Consider the following 17,536-nt stretch of genomic DNA (forward strand, 5'->3'; position numbering starts at 1 on the left):
CCCCACGCAGCCGCTCCCCCACCCGAGCCCGGCCCCACGTCCCTCCGTGGGGGCTCCGGCGCGCTCCCGCCATTTCTGCCGCAGGGCGACCCCCAGCACCCGCCCGCTCCGGTCCCCTCGGGGCGGCGCAGCCCTCGCCGTCCCACTCCCGGGCAGAGCACGCTGAGGCGGGCCCTGCGGGAGGGGGATGAAAGGAGCCGCTGGGTCCCGCCGCCATCCCTCCGCATCGTCCGGGAGGGGGGAGAAAATGGCTCTCCCCGCCCCCGCGGCTCCCACCTCCCGGCGGCCGCCCCCCACCCCTGCCCACCCCTCAGGGGAGGCCGCGAGGCCGCGGCGGTCTATAAAAAGCCCCCCGGGGCGGGAGGGAAGGAGGGAGGGAGGGAGGAGGAGGTCGCCGCGCCGTCCGAGCCGCCGCGGAGGGTGAGGGACGGGGCGCGGGCAGCGGCACCATGGCCCAGTCCGTGTGGGGCTACGACAGCGACAACGGTGAGTGGGGGCGCGGGGCCGCCGGGCCGGCCGGAGCGAGCCGGGGCGACATCTCCTTGCCTCTCCCCCCCCAGGACCCGACCGCTGGCATGAAAACTACCCGATGGCCAAGGGGGAGAAGCAGTCGCCCATTGAGATCAACAGCAAGGACGTGCGGCACGACTCCTCTCTCGCCCCTTGGCACGCCAGTTACGATCCCGGCGCAGCGAAAACCATCCTGAACAACGGGCGCACCTGCCGAGTCGTCTTCGACGACAGTTTTGATCGATCAGGTTGGTTTTTGGTTTGGCTTTTGGGGCTTCTTAGGAACTGAGGGTTGCAAAGCGCTGCTGCAGTCCGCTTCCTGCAGCAGCTGGCCTTTGGAGGCTGGCAGAGAAAAGTCCCTTGGGTACGTAAAAAAGGTGCTCCCGGAGCTTATTCTGGTGGATCCAGCCATGTTTAGGTCCACCTCAGGTGGGACAGGGAGGCTGGAGTCTCAGGGGCGCCACTGAAATACAGACTCAGCTGGAAGGTGGACTTCGCTTCCCCAAGTCACCTCCTTCAGCGCGGACACTGCGTCCCCCAGGTTTTGTGTAAGGGGAGAGAGTGTCACCCAGGGGGGTTCCGTGCGTGCTCCGAGGCACTTCGTAAACGCAAAACTTGGGTGTTTTTCCACTTGATGTTGATTTCTTCTGGTTGAATGGGAAGTCTTAAGAAAGTCTCCACAGCCTGAAAAAGCCATGAAAATAGCATTTATGAATTGTTATTTAATTGAGAGAGAGCAGTCTCTCGTCTCTAAATTATATTGTTCAGACCTTGATTCCAGAGCTGTATCAGTGCGTAGCTCTGAATGCAGAAAGGCAACAACAGTCAAAATGGAGAATAAATTCATGATACCATATCATGCGAAGACATCTCAAGAGCATGCAATATTGATCACTCCTTTATGAAGAAGGAAAGCAATCTAATTAATGGAAAACAGTTACTTTCTATTGTATTTTTCTGCATCTGCTTTGGTGGCATTTGTATTGGGATTTTGTTCTTAGAAAGCAATATAATTAATGAAATATATCTGCAGTACATTGAAAGATCACTAGCTCTCTTGTTTATCTGGATGAGCTCATTGTTTCCTTGGACTCCTTTATTTCCCATTACAGCTACCTGTTACTGTCCCACATCTCACAGATGGAATATAAGCTATTTAGGACAGGGACTCTTTGTTATGTATCTGTATGGTGCTTTAGTATTTATTTCTACATTTTCTGCACAGTGGCCTCAGACAAATCATAAACTGCACCTTTGTTATAACATGGAATGCTCTTCCACAAGCACAAAATCAATGCCATGACTCAAAGCATGGGAAGTAAATTGATTATGAACATTTTCACATGGTGGTTCTGCTCTGTCTTTGCAGCTTCTTAAAGGCTGAAATGTTTAGACAGAGGCTGCTCAAGAATGTGTCTGCCCAGGGTGCTGTACTGGAGAAAGAGCCTGATTTGGCCAAGCAGAATACAGCCCTTGGCGCAGCCCTTCCTCTGAATCATCTTCCCTCCATTCCCTCCCTGCCTTTCCCCTCCCCATCATCTCTGTTGTTCCTCTGGACACCCAGTGTGTACACTCACTCCCCGCTCCTGTTGCTAACTTTCTGCAGGCTGCTGGACAGTAGTTTAGGGCTCAAGCCTTTCAAAGGGATGTGTCCACTGGAATCAAATACATTGTTTGACAGCTCTGAAAAAAACACATGAGAAAGCATTTCATAAACATTACCTTCATGTGTTGGCTTCTGTGGTGGCAGCAGCTGAGGATAAGTAGTAGTAGTCACTGATCTGATTTTAACTGGAAAAAGAAATCTAGCTTGAAGATACCCTTTTTTTTTTAATCTAATCACATGGGAAATTTTGAATGCTAAAAAGATTTATTTTTATGCTAGAGAGATCTGCATACCATTATGAAGTGCTGTTTCCAAGTGCTTCACAGTATCTGAGCTCTGGAAAGGGCCACTTGTAAGAAACGACTGCTAAATGAGTTTCCAGCTCTGATACTGATTTAGCTTGTAAATGTAGGTAGATCACATAAATTCGGCTCCTGGAAGTTCCTGCCTTCCATTGATTCCAGTGTGAAATGGCAAGCAAATAATGGTGATGATGTGAGCCTTAGAGTATGTGTCTTAAACTTCTTACATTCAAAAGCAAAACAATAATCATAATAATATTTTTATAATTTCTGCTATAATTGTGTCATATTTTCCATTAGAGGCTCCTACAGAAGGCTTACTCAATACTGTATCGAGTTAGTTATGATTATTTGTTTATGAACAAACTCAGAAAATAAGGGGAACTGCATGCCTAAAACTCAACACAGTGCTTTGTTTCTGCCCCCCCAATGGCTGTGACACCTACCAACTAAAAAGAGAAACTGCAAACCTAAACCTCTTGCTCCGTGTAGGTATTCCAACACATATGATATCAAGAATTAATTTGAGACCATTGGGCACAAGAGGATTTAAATATTATTTCAATGTTAACTTTGAACTTCAAAGCTATTGGTAGAAGTTCAAATTTGAATGCTATTTAAACAAGGTCTTCTGGCACTGCATTATCAGCTTTCTGTGTAAGGAAACACATCTCATTCCTGCCTTAGGTAATGAGTGAAAAACATATCTGAGAGCTTATCCTCTAAGCAGTCCAGAGAAAAGAATCCAGAAACTGAAAGAGCAGGTGTGATGTTTTGAAAGTCAGAGTTGATGTAAACTGTCAGACTGATGCGTAGTCAGCATTATTTGGCTAAGAACGCCGAAATAATAGCTTCTTAATTTGTTTCACTGGTGGCAATGTTAAATGTGGACTATGGCTTTTGCTTGCTCAAGAACACTTTCTAATTCATTTGACCTTTCTTCTCTTCCTTCACTTTAAAGAAATAGATCTTTTTTTCTTGTTTCTTTAGAAGCAGCATGCTATGCTGTAATCATTGTTTAGTTGTCCAAACTGGTATGCCAGTCATGGACTAGAGGTACACTTTGTAGCACCTTTGGGTTAATTTCACAGTCCTGTCCCCAGCCACTTCACAACAGACCATTTCTTGACAAGAATCAGCTCTGAATACCTTCCTTCTCTTTCCACATCAGGAACTGTAGTGTGTCCACTTGCCAAGAGAAAAGGGGCTTGTTGGGCTTCTGGGGTTTGATTCTGTGCTTGACTCATAACAGCTGCTTCCACAGTTTTTACATCAAACAGGACTTCATCTCAGTGATAACAGAATTCAGCCCCAATCTTGTAAACTGGTGAGTGTTGTGACCCCCGCAGCAATCAGCTAGGTTTACAAGAGGTGCTCCACGCTTTCAAAGTATGGGTCCCCGTTCAGTAAACGTGTACATCAGCATTTTGTAAGCTAGTGTTGATGTCAATTATCAATTGCAGTGCTGAGAGGTGGGCCGCTCACGGGAGCCTACAGGCTGCGTCAGCTTCACTTGCATTGGGGTTCCTCCGATGACCACGGCTCTGAGCATGTTATCGATGGAGTGAAATATGCAGCAGAGGTAGGACTTATTTTTAACAGTAGATTTCAGTACTAACTGGAATTTGACTGATTGTGCATCTGAACAGATTAACCATTGCCCCTTCTGCAAGTATTTAGCTATGGATTTTTCTCTAAAATCTGTCTATGAAACTTGTGAATATTCGTCAGTGTGCAGTGGGATAAGTTGCATCTGCCAACAAATGTGTCTTTGCAAGTATATACTAACAAGGAATTTGTTTCTTCAAGCAAGAGTTTTTGCTGGTATTTTAGAATGTTTTAAAAATATTTGAGACAAAGCAATCTGTTACTTCCAAATAGGAAGGTCTGTTTTCTGCTGGTATTTTTTGGCTTTTAGCCATTTCTGGTGTAGCTTGAATTACTCAGTTTTAGAAAGCATTACTAATTAATAGAAAAACTGACTAAAAGTACATCTGATAAACTGACATTCAAAATTAGGTCCACCTTTAAACCAATTCAGACTGGTAAAGACTATCTTCTAGTTTCTGAACATCAGTGCTTTAAAATCTCTCTGTTTATTTTCAGGAACTGTGGAAAACAGATATTTGGGGTTTGGTTTGTTGTTTTTTTTTAAATGTAAATTACTGCACTATTTTTTGTCCAAATTTGCTAAAATTAATGGCTGTTCTAGGCCCTGAAGACTTCTTCAGGTAATAAATATAAGTTAATTTGCTATTGATGCTCATGAATTGCTAACAAATGTTACCTCCTTCCTACACCTTATTTGAGAATAGGCTCAAAATATATGCCTATGCCCACAAAAAGTCTGCAGTAGTGTTCTCCTGCCTTCTACCTATACCATCAAGGTGCAGAGCTTAAAGGGGTTTTTGCCCACTTATCACAGAAGAAAATTCAGGCAGATATTTTGCAGGGTCAGTGTGCACAAACATTGCAGAGATGGCTGTGGGTCATGGTTTGGGGTTTTCTTCCCATTCCTTAGCCACAGCCAAACTGTTAGTGTTCCACTTTATGTGGCCAGCTAAAAAGACAAATTCTGCTTTCTCAAGCAATTTCTCGGTTAGTTCAAGTGCAGACTTTTTACTTTGCTTTTGTTTGCAGTACTCAAACATTTATTGACCGGAAAAGAAAGCCTGGAATGTATGAAATTTTGCTAGAATGCAACCAAAGATATATGGCTGCTGCACCTTTATCCTTAGCAAATATATCCTTATCCTCAAGAGAAAAGAAACATAGAAAAATACATTAATTTATATTCAGGGCAAATTATTTTGTTGTTATTTTAAATAATTGTTACTGTGTTTTTAAAAAATGTCCAAAATTTTCATTCAAAATATGCACCAGACTGCTATAATATTTTTTTGTATGGCGCTATTTTCCCGACACTACTTACTTTGAGATTCCACACTGCTGGTTGCAGCATTTGTAGCTAAATGCAGGAGCCAGATGTTTTCTGGAAGGTGTAAAAACTTGAAATATAACCTGAAACTACAGCATTGTTGAAAGTAGAAATGAGAAAGAAATGTCAGGTTGCTATCTCCACTCCTTTCCAGTACAATGTGCCAAGAGTAGTAAGAGATACAAAACAGTAACATATGTACTGCATACAACCCAGCGTAAATCCTTGAGCTGTTCTCTGCATAACACGAAGATCTAAAACTCTGCTTGAGGCAAAGCGCACATCAGTAGATGTTTTATGCACTGCATGCGTGCATGTCACGTGCTTGGGTTGAACTGTTTATAATTGAATTGTCTGATTAATTTTTAAAGGTATTGTGTGGTAAACACCATTTCCCTTCTTTTATGCTTCAATTAAATGCAAAGTAACGCTTTCAGAAAGTGTGAGCACATGGAAGCATGGGAACAGGAACAGGAAATACTTACATATAGTTTTTTTCTTCACGTCCATTCCATTACTTACTCTGTACTGGAAATTTTTCTTAATTTAATGTAAAAGTTTGTAAGATTGCGCTGTTGCCAATTTCTTGCATTTATAACTGAGGTTTCATTGACTTTTAGTTACATATGGTGCACTGGAATCCAAAACATGGTAATTTTGTTGGAGCTTTGAAACAACCTGATGGTGTGGCTGTTGTGGGCATTTTCCTGAAAGTAAGTGGCTAATATTCAGTCTTTATAATTTTCTGTATTTTTCATCTTTCTCTAGTGCCAGGGGAAAAGTTGCCATCGTTTTTCCCTGCACTGTATCATTTTACAGGAAAACATTCAAAGCGATGCACTGACTGAAGTCACATATGTCCTTGGGCCCTCCAGATTCCATGCACTAACCCGTTCAGAGCCGACTTCTGACACCATTCCTGACACCAGTGGCACATATCACGGGTGGTTTGAACAAGAGACACACAACTTCAAGCCTGGGACACTTGCTAACTTTGTCCCTGATAGCTGACCAGCTCTGTGCTGTGATGTGTACTGAGTGAGGAGGACAGTCGGCATGGGAAGAGTTGTTTCCTCCTGCCCTTTGTCTGCTAGCAGGTATTGTATCTACCTGTCAGCAAGGTTATGCTGACTGATTCCCATCCTTGGTCTCTTGCTGATCCCCACATGAGCTGGGAATCAAAAGGAGATCAACGAACCTGCTCCAAAAAGACCAAGTACTTGAAAGAACTTATGGTAAAAGAAGTTCACTGAACATTTTAACCTTGAAATACAGCAGCTTCATAACAAAATAATACTGTACCGATATTTTCCAATTGATTTTTTTATAAACTTAACAGAAAGAAAGCAATCCTACTATCAAACCTGCATGTGGTCTAGGACACTGAGAAACACTATCAGGCAGACAATCTAATAGTGATAAGGTATGCAAACTTCAGCTATGTGGCTGTCATTTTACCTGCAGGTGGGCATTTGAGCTTGAACACAGTGTCAGAGGATAGTTCTTCTATTGTTGTATCTCTAGTAAGCTGCATTCATACAAGCAATAGCAAGTGGATGTAATTAATTCTGCCACAGTGTCCCCGGACAGGCCAGATCCAATGTCAGTTTAATTCTGTTATACTGTGAGCCAGCCTGACCTTTTTTCTTGTGGTTAGCTTAAACTGAAAGTGACAGAAGGTCAGCACCTGTCCAGATTCTCCCCTATGACTATGGCCTTCAATTATTCTTCCTTTGTCATTTATTTTGGTCTGTTTTAGGCTAAAGCTTTATCTTGTAAAACACAAGTTATATAGTATAACATTCTGTTCCTATTAACCATGTTCAGGTCAGCTAAAAGGTCTAGAAAAGTAAGTAGTATCACTGTATCTTCTATGGCCTTCTTTACATGTTTCCTTCTTGCTTGTTGGTGTAGGAGCTGTTGTTTTGCTCTGGTTTGTCATATTCCATGATTGGGGTTTTGGGTATTGCTGAAGCAGAGACTGGGTTATCTCCTGAACAATTTAATTTTGTCTGTTTTGGAACAAGACATGGCAATAACTGCATGTCTTATGCATACTGTCTTTACTCTTCTGGGATGCAGAGCCATGTCAAAGCTTTTGGAGGTGCTGAATGTCACGAACACAAGCTATAACGTGACGCCGTAACTTGAGGTCATGACATGAATCTCATAATTTGTCTTACATCAAGTCTGATCTGACTGTATATCTGCTGCAGGACGCTTGCGGTGTCTGCAGGAACTCCAGCTGTTCAGACCATCAACACTTTGCTGAGCGCTCATACGTCTCACAGTAGTTGTGGGTTGCTTTCAAACCAGCAGCCAAGGGCTAGGTTGGTAGATGACACTGTCCGGGGGAGCTGTTTGTTCCTCAGACAGTGGGAGATACCTTGTAGAGTCTTTCAACACATCTCTTAATTGCAAAGGCAGTTACTTGAGTCTGGTACTCCGGATGTTCTTTTAACACTCATAATTTTGTGTCAGCCTGTGCTGGATGCTCTGAGAGTACTGCTGCCTAACTTGACAGATGGGATGTACTGAATTTCTTTCAGATACTGTGGAACATGATGAAAAAATACGGTATTTGTGCTTTGCATTGCAGGTTGGAAAAACTCCCAAACCAGAGATGAAAAGAATTCTTGAAGAAATTGATAACATTAAGACCAAGGTACCAAAACAGTTTTTGTGATATAATATAGTTGCACATTCACTCTTTTTGGTGTCATTCTGATACCTAACAGTAGCACCAGAGGTGATACATTGGGCTATGGAGAGGACACTTACTTTTACTTAAGTAAACGTACAACTCCTCACTTTTGTTAAGGAGGTTGTAGTGAGGTGGGTGTTGGTCTCTTCTCCCAAGTCACTAGCAATAGAACGAGAGGAAATGGCTTGAAGCTGAATCAGGGGAGGTTTAGATTGGATAGTAGGAAGAATTTCTTTACTGAGAGAGTGGTCAGGCATTGGAACAGGCTGCCCAGAGAGGTGGTGGAGTCACCATCCCTGGAGGTATTTAAAAGATGCATAAACATAGCACTTCAGGGCACGGTTTAGGAGATATGGTAGTGTTGGGTTGATGGTTGGACTTGATGATCCTAGAGGTCTTTTCCAACCTCAATGATTCTATGATTCTATTCTTGTAGAGGATTTTGTGTCAATCCTTGCATGCACAATTGACAGTCTTATTGATACTGCTCTGCAAAAATACGATAGTGTACAAATATCAAGAAGAAATGAAAAGCTTTTTGAATTTGAGGACAGCAGTGGCCAAAACAATTACATATAACTGAGTTATAATTTAGTTAGCCTGAAATGGGAAGAAACTAGAAGGAATGATGGAGCAAGCTCCCAGTCGGTGTAAGAGAGATTAAAAACTTTATTAGTTTTAAGAGGGAACTGAATTCATTTATAAAAGGGATTACACAGCACAGTTTCTGCATCAGTCTTAGGTTGTCTTCCCATGATACTAGCACAAATAGCACTGCAAACCTATTCTAAGCTGTTTTTCAGTTTAATTAATAATTTAAGGACCAAAGTCCATACCAATTGCATTGATACAACTGCAGAAGGGAGTTCTTTGCAGAGAATTGTGATATTGCATCTAATAACATTATTATTTAACATAAACCTAACCTCTAGGTATACTTTAGCAATTCTACTTCGTGGTAAGCTTTATGATTCTAGCAATGCTAAAAGTCCCTTTTTAGTTGACATTGAACATACCACCAGATCACCAGGAGTGAGTTTTACAAATTTCATACGCACTTTTACTGAGAAAGCACAATTTTGTTTGTGAAGTTATTTGCAAACTCAAATTGAATTTACAGAATAATTTTGTCAGGAAGATATATTTGGAGTCTTGATGTTATTCTTTCCACCCATATTTTGTGCAAGGATGTGTGGAAAAGATTTCAGCCCTCACATTGCACTTTGTAGGGTAATACTCTGTCCCCAACTAGAGAAGATTCTCCATGATCAGAGAAGGAATGAGGAATAATAGATTTTGCTTTCCAGAACTGCATCCTAAATACCAGTAGAGAACTGAACTTTCTTGTTTAGTTCTTTCCGCCCTGAGAGGGCAAAGAAGTCTCGTCACACTCCTGTGGAGATATTCTCTTGAGTATCCCACTTGGTGGAAAAGAAGATCTTCTCAGGAAATGTTGCCTGGTGTCTACTGTTCTCTCTTACCTGGTGATAATCACCTTTAGTTGTAAGACATTCAGGATCCAGTACTCTTCCAGGGAATATTTTAATTTTTTACCTTATGCATAATAGTGCCAGCAAAAAGATTGAGAGTGTCACCATGACAATGTAATTAGAGAATAACTTTGGGGGGACAGAGACATGCAGATTTAAATTCCTTCAGATAGAGATGACTGAAATGAATCTGGGATAAATGCCTGGCTCTATTGGATAAAAAGGGTACTGGTACCTGCAGTGCCACAGCCTTTAACTTTTTTTCCCAAGTGACTTTAAATAAAACAAAATTTTGATAATTCCAGAATAGAAAAATGTAACAATGGATTTGCTTTGGTCCCACACAATTCAGTTTTTAATTTATTTTAATTTATTAATGGAATCAAAGGGTCAGGTATTATTAATTGCTGGTCAAATGCTTGACAGGAAGAAAAGGGATTGATCTCTCGCGTGACTCTTTATAATAACAAAGACACTGATGTCTTTCAAGATGCATATCCCTAGAGTTACTGCAGAGAATTATTTTTTGTTTCTCTAAGGGGAAAGAGGCTCCTTTTCAGCACTTTGATCCTTCAATTCTTTTCCCCAAATCTCGGGACTACTGGACCTACCATGGTTCGTTCACTACACCCCCCTGCGAAGAGTGCATCACTTGGATTCTCTTGAGGGAGCCGATTGAAGTCAGTGCAGACCAGGTAAACTCCAGCTAGTTCTGCTTCTCTTTTACCAGTTCTCAACAGTGTCTCAGTATGTCAGTGTGATGGTTTGCAAGCCCTGTGTTACCTTGCCTTTTTTGATAAGGAAAGCTTCAGCTGAGGACTGTGAATCGTTGCTTGCAGAATGGACTGTTGAAATGAACTGTAAAGCTGACCCTGAGAATCAGGCTTTCTTCCTAGACGCCTCCTGGAGTAGCTTTAGCTGGAGTGTTCTTGGGATCCTGAAAACCTGCGTAGGCAGAAGTGCCGAAGCCACAAAATTCAGCCATCACAGCAGCCTCAGTTCATTCTCTGTGTATCAGCATTAAGTGGCAAGTGAGGCTAATGTCTAGCTGGTTTCCCAGTTTAAGAAATTGCTGGTCCAGATCTTGACTTCGTAAAAGCTGTCAGTGAGAAGGATCAAACTAGCTAGAATTTGCAAACCTGAATGTTAATACAAATTTATGTACTAATTGTATTTCTATAGCCCAAATGTGCATTTACACAGGAAAAAAATTAGAGAGCCAGTCTGGATAAGGTGACCTTCTTTTTAGTTCTTGCATTAAAACTTTTGCTTGTTTATACTATTTTCTGCTTCAGCAGTGCAAGTTAGAGTATAGCCTTTTTACTGATTTGGCTGTTTTCAGAATAGATTCATTTTACATTCTGATGAAAGGGTAACAATTAACAAAGCAACACTGAGTTTAAATTAATTTGGAGAACAACGGCTAAGTGCTGAATTCAGGATTGAACTTCATAATCCAGTTGGCATGCATTTCTCTGCCTTACAGAACAAAATATGAACCTCTGCAGACCACCTTTTTCTATCAGACTACCTTGCATAGACTCAGATGTGCATCCTCTTTCACGGATGGCCACATTTTCACAAATGATCTGACTGCCGTCCAGCTCCAGCAGGGTCACAGGAGGCCCCTACTCTTTTTCCACATTGGGAGTGTGGGTTTGGAAAAATCCAAAGGGAGCCCAGGCAAGGGTCAGACGTGAGGATATGGTTTAGTGGTGGACTTGGCAGTGATAGATTAGTGGTTGGACTCGATGATCTTAAGGGTCTTCTACAACCTTAACGATTCTATGATTCTATGATGCACTCTTCTGGGGATGAAGAGTGTAAAGAGCCACAGAAACAGTGCTAGCTATTGGGCTGCACTGATCTCTACCAGTATGCTTGTCATTATATAAGAAAATTGCTTTCCTGTCTCAGTTTGTTCTAGACATCAAGGTCCACACTGCTTCCAGGTGAATTCACATGGACACTTTAATTTTTCTTCCTTGCAGATGGCGAAGCTCCGTAGCCTTTCCAAGAACGGTGAGAATGAACCTATGAACCCACTGGTTGATAACTGGCGGCCGCCTCAGCCTGTGAAGGGCAGGGTAGTGAGAGCCTCGTTCAAGTGAAGTCTCAAGTCTCACTCTGCTGAACCTGAGTGAGAAAATCCCTGCACCCCAAAGTGTAGTTAGTTTTTGCCGTCTACTGCTTTTCCTCTGGATCCAGATCTGTGTTTCTCAGCTTGAAAATCTGAGTGGTAAAACTGAATCTGATTTTGAAAGCAGAAAAAATACTGTATGCAAATACTAACCTTAATAAGGAAATGTAAGGTATACATCAATCTTGACCACAAATGCCTCAGCATTTGTGATAGTGTCACTTCTCTGCCATGTGGTCTTGGAAGAAAAATGGGCTCAGCTTCAATATTTAAAATTAATTTCAAAGGAAATGTAGTAAAGGCAGAAAAATGAACCAGTAGTTCAGGAAAGCAGAAATAACAGTGGGTCAACAGTACATGAACAGGAGGTAAAGTGCCTGCTCCTGCAGCATCTCTAGTAGTGATATTCCTCAGATATCCCACCTCCAGTGCAAGCATCCAAAGAGTAAGTCCGTCTTTAACCTACCAGATTTTTTCCTTCCCTCTATTGTTCAGAGTTTGTTACCCAAGACTAAATTAGTATTCTGAGGATACAATCAGGCATACTCAGCTTCTGTGTGTGAAGAAGAGGAGACACCTTGCTGTCATTTTATCATTTGCTGTCTTTGCCATGTCCTACTGCCCGTTGATCTTTTCTTCTTTCACTGCTGCTGTTACTTCACTCATCCAGCTGTAGAGTGCTGCTGGTATCATGTTGCTTTGTATTTAGTATAGCAGCTTTAGTATTCCTGAGGCGAAAGTGCCTTTCTTCTGCTGCTCTGACTATGTTACCTCCCAGGATGATGGACTCTTAGTTTTGACTCTCTGCCTGTTTTTTGATTTTCGGTATCATAGCCTGCATATTAATGATTTCACCTATTAGGGATTTTGTTGCATATGGAGAGGGTCTTTGTGGATAACTCATATGTGTCATTTGTCTTCCCCACTACTGAAAAATCCAGGTTAAGTCACCAAAGTGTTCACTTATTGTGACTCTGTGTAGTTAGAGACTAAGTGGAGTCTGTTTAGCTGTTACTTTCTGGGGAGACACATCAGCTCGCACATATGATACGAGCAAGGAATCACTGGCAGAGAGAAAGTTCTAAATCATCTTCCCCTGTCTTTCATCATGTAAGCTTTACCATTTCAGCATGCTTCCTAAACAGCATAACACAAGTACCATCTAGGTTGAACCCACATGCGGATGATGTCAGTAAAGATCTGCTACGTTATATTCACCATCAGGGTGATTATTCAGTATTGTACCTACAGGAGATGGGGTGGTCAAAGGTGGCGCGTAAAGCCTCCTGCAAATGAAGCTTCTGGGTTGTCTGTATTCCTCTATCTCATCAGCAGGCGGCAGAGGGCATTCTTCTGGAGATATTGCCACAAAGATGTTCACAGCAACGTTTATAAGGGCTATGTCAAAGTCTGAAAAAAGCAGGATTACGGATTGCTAGAATAGGCACTTCCCAGTTCTCCTTCACTATTTCACTTTTCACCTTGACTAGAAAAATGGTGCTCTGATAGGGAAGTAATGAATGGGCAACATTGGACAAATTCTGCTGTTATTACCAGCACAATTCAGGAGCTTTCAGGAACGAAACAGAGGGCAGAGTTTGATCCTTTATATTCATTTAGAAACATTCAAGGAATTGCTGAACGCCCATTTCTGTTTATTAGAAGCACATTTTGCTTAGTATAAAGCAGTTTAATTTTAAAAACCAAATTCGTGTCAGCAGAAACTAAAGTATCGATTGAATCCTGTTTACAGATGTTTTGGCATTGGCTTAATCTTATCAGAAGATCAGTTTTTGATATTACGAGTGCAGCACTTGCAACGGTATTGATTTTACAAGTCTCTTAGATCTTCTTTAAACTCCTGAATCTGTACCTCTTCTCAACACATTAAGATGTTTCTACAGAAAGCTCATAAGCAACCTTTTTTTTCTACTCTACTATGTCTTACAAGTAAAATTTCTTCTCATATCCATATGCAGTTGATCTTGGTGTTGAGAAAATTTCAACACAAATAACTGAGGCAAAAGTTTGAGTCTTTCTACCTAAAAGCCACGGACTGTGATGTTTTAATCTCTTGTTGTTGGGGCAATAAAACAAGATTAGTTGCCTGCACTTGAAATAACGGCTTCTGTGTCTTCAGAGAACCAATAAATTGACTTACATTAAAAACTGGTTTCTGGTTTTATTTCTTATGCTGAGTAATAATTGAAAGTAACAAGAAAACCTTGAAAGTACTAGAAAACTAAATAATTGAAAGTAAAAACTGAAAGTACTAGAAAATCTTCCTACTCTTTTCTTCAATACATATGCTTGTAATACAAGGGTGGACGCACTCTAGTAATCGGCACCTTAGCTTTTGGAGTTTAGTTCAATATCTCATCCTGGTTTCCATGTATCCAATCAAACAGGTCCTCAAAAATATGAGACATCAGAACAGCATCACTTGTTCTCTGTTTTCAGGTACAAAAAAAGTGTTTATGTCTTGCCTGGACACAAACATTCTCTTACATCTTCCCAAAATTCATACATTCTTGTCTGATCTTGAATATCACAAGCTTGGATGTGAATTTTGGTTTCTTGCAAGAAGCACTATGGATCAGTTAGCTGAAGTGGTACTTCATTCTGAAATTTCCTGATTAATTTATACTTTTTAAGCACAAAAATTAAACTTGTTAAAGTGAAATAATATCTTAATTGCCCACAAAAACAGATACTGAGTGCACTTTGCTTTATTTGCATGTTTCCTATACGGTTTTTGACAGGCAGAAAGGGCAAAAGTTTATCGACTACCGACATAGTAGTTTTGGTTCCAACAGCAAACACATGCTTTGTAAGTTGGCACAAAGGAAAATACAGTCCAAAATTTATATTATTCCCTCATGCATTTGCTCTGATTCCATTCTGTCGTCAAACTATTACTACACAAAAGCATCAACCTCATTGCAAATATGCTTCATGCTTTTGTTTTTCTCTTGAAGAGTAAAGTGTACATAGTTTTGTTCCATTGCCTTTCTCCCTGAGGAATAGTGTAGCTTAGTATTGATTACCTTGGTAACAAACTAAGAATATGTTATGTGGACCAATCCTGCTGCCTCATCTATATTAAATAGAGAAAAAAGCCTCTAGGCACTGATGAATTAAAAAGAAAGTTAAAATTACCCTAATCAGTGTGGTGCACTAAATCCTTGACTACTTTAATGTATATAATGCATATATTAATTTCAGCAGGGCAGGCAAATGATTGAAATCAATTACCACTTATGCTTTGACAGACATTGAAACCCTCCCAGCTTCCCACACCTCACAAAAGCAATTACTGGAAAACAAAGCTTATTCCTACAGTTTCAAAGCATTTTTATTAACTGAAACAAGTTTCCCACCAGCTGCAGCATCTTTCAGTCAGGTGTAAATTCATAACTGAACTGTGATTTCCTGGTATGACCCTTGGTACACAACCGGCTACGGTTATGCATTTCTACTACAAAATGAAAAGAATATATATTATTTTAATGTATCGCAAAGAAAGACTCTCCTGGATCTGCTTGCTGGTGTTTATCTGCTGAGTTATCAGAGTTAAAGACTGTTCATATTGCCAGTGAGTTTAGCAAAATAAAACAGTATCTATTTCTCCTTAGGCATTTTGTCTCATGCCTCAGCAAAGGAAGCATTTATAGATAGATGTGTGTTCCACCTCATCTATCTGCCTGCCTTCTCAATGAATTCTGGCATTTATCTTTGTCAATATTGCAGCACAAAGCATGTATCCAGGAACTACTTTATTTCCAAAACCAAAAATTTAGTAGAACATATTATAATATTTTCCCAAAACAAAGAGTACAGCTCATGCACAGCTAATGATGAATTACAGATCAAATCAGACTCACTTTTTCTTTAAGAACATATTGTTAAAAGGATCTTCTTTTCAGTTTAGGGCAGCTGTACATGTTGATTTGCAAAAATGTGCAATGAAATGAAACAACCCAGTTCAGGGTTATTTGTGGGGGAGACAGAAAGTCTTTAAAGTTTTATGTTCATTAAAACAGAAACAGATTTTAATACAGATGGAAACCTTGTAATATTACTAGGAGAATAATCACCAACAGAGTATTGTTATTATAGAAAATTGTAACTTTCTGTATTTGGAATAGACAGCAAAATACTTGCAAGAATGCGTAGAACCCACTTAATCCTGTATGTAATAAATGCCAGATTTCTTTAGCAGTTAGCCAAGAATCCAACAGGAGATTATGTGCTATGCAATTATAGTTTGGGTTTCAGTGAACAAGTGTGCTTGTCCTTGAAATGAATCTGGCATTGATTATTGCAAGTTGCTTCCATTCAAATTAAAAGAACAGAAAAAATTGCATCTTCAAAGCTTTTAATTTCAAAAAGGCAAGTATTCAGTATTTGTGTAAATACAAGGTAACTGAACTAAAAAAAGTCTATGCACTTAAATGAGGAAAACGCTGTTCTTTAAAGTAAAATCTTCTAAAATCTCCGGAACTTCCATTGCAAACCACAGAGAAGGAACGCTGCACTTAGTGATGAGTAATGACCAAAAAAGCTGTTGGGAGTAAGAAATGAAAAGGCAAACCATTAGCCAAGGAAAGTGTATCTTTGATGTCAGATGTCAAATAAGTAAAAAGAACTTTGTCAGAAATCATGTCGATTTTTACTTTTGAAAAAATACATAGTATATGGAAAATCAGCCACAAAAAAGGAAGATGGAGAAGAAAGAAATGCAGCTTCTATCTAATCAGGATGAGGCAAAGATAATCTAAGTCCCTGGTCTAAATTAGTACCTCACTTTCAATAAGGATGATTGTGAAGAACATGGGTGCAAATGAAGAAGGATTGATGGGAATATATATAAAAGGATGAAAATTATCATTAAGTGAGATGATGATGAATTAAGTAGGACAGTGGAGCAAACTCCATCCGGTCCAAGGAGCTGTGTCTGCTTCAGAAAACTAAAAAGATTGGCATAATAAATTGCAACACTTCTGTTAAGAACTCTATTTAACAAGATCTCCCTGAAGATCGCATCCTGCCTTTCTAGGAGAAAATCCAACTGGAAGGTTGGAAGTGATGCCATGAGGTACGCAGAAGTGGCTGCGCTACTGAACCATACTGCACTTAACACAAGCAGGAGCACTTATACAGTATGTTATCTGTACGAGAATTCTTAAAGTAAGTCTCGCTGATTGTGCCACTAATTCTCCAAGCCAGAGGTTTACATTAACTGATGCTTTTGCAACTTTGTCGCAGAATCACAGAATGGTGGGGCTTGGAAGGGACCTCTGGAGATCATCTCGTCCAACCCCTCTGCTTGAGCAGGGAGACCTAGAGCAGGGGACACAGGAACGCATCCAGGCAGGTTTTGAATGTCTCCAAGGGAAGGAGACTCCACAGCCTCCCTGGGCAGCCTGTGCCACTGCTCTGGCACCCTCACAGGAAAGAAGATTTTCCTCATATTCAGGTGGAAATTCCTGTGTTCCAGCTTGTGCCCATTGCCCCTTGTCCTGTCACTGGGCACCACTGAAAAGAGTCTGGCCCCATCCCCTTGACAGCCACCCTTCAGATATTTTTAGGTATTGATGAGATCTCTGCTCAGTCTTCTCCAGGCTAAACAAAGCCAAGTCTCTCAGCCTTCCCTCATAAGGGAGATGCTCCAGTCCCCTGATCACCTTCGTAGCTCTCCACTGGACTTGGTCAAGCAGTTCCCTGTCCTTCTTAAACTGGGGGCCCAGAACTGAAGACACAGCACTCCAGATGTGGCCTCACTAGAGCAGAGTAGAGGGGAAGGATAACCTCCCTCCATCTGCTGGCCACACTCTTTTTAATGC

The 17,536-nt window shown here is 41.0% G+C and overlaps 1 protein-coding gene across 2 annotated transcripts; it reads left to right on the plus strand.

The window, feature by feature from the left end:
- Window positions 1–373: 373 nt before the first annotated feature.
- LOC142053539 (carbonic anhydrase 3-like) lies at window positions 374–13,859 on the plus strand. Of its 2 annotated transcripts, XR_012659251.1 has the most exons (8): window positions 376–486; window positions 561–758; window positions 3,882–4,000; window positions 5,977–6,069; window positions 6,176–6,453; window positions 7,956–8,021; window positions 10,090–10,245; window positions 11,542–13,859. XR_012659251.1 is itself a non-coding variant. In XM_075085331.1 (7 exons), the coding sequence occupies exons 1-7, from the start codon at window positions 450–452 to the stop codon at window positions 11,659–11,661; spliced, it is 789 nt and encodes a 262-aa protein (XP_074941432.1). In that variant the 5' UTR covers window positions 374–449; the 3' UTR covers window positions 11,662–13,859. The 2 variants fall into 2 exon arrangements, 1 of the variants encoding a protein (XP_074941432.1); XM_075085331.1 differs by lacking the exon at window positions 6,176–6,453 and having other exon boundaries at window positions 374–486.
- Window positions 13,860–17,536: the final 3,677 nt, after the last annotated feature.

This window comes from Phalacrocorax aristotelis, chromosome 2 (genome assembly GCF_949628215.1).
Source record: "Phalacrocorax aristotelis chromosome 2, bGulAri2.1, whole genome shotgun sequence".
Classification (NCBI taxonomy): Eukaryota; Metazoa; Chordata; class Aves; order Suliformes; family Phalacrocoracidae; genus Phalacrocorax; species Phalacrocorax aristotelis.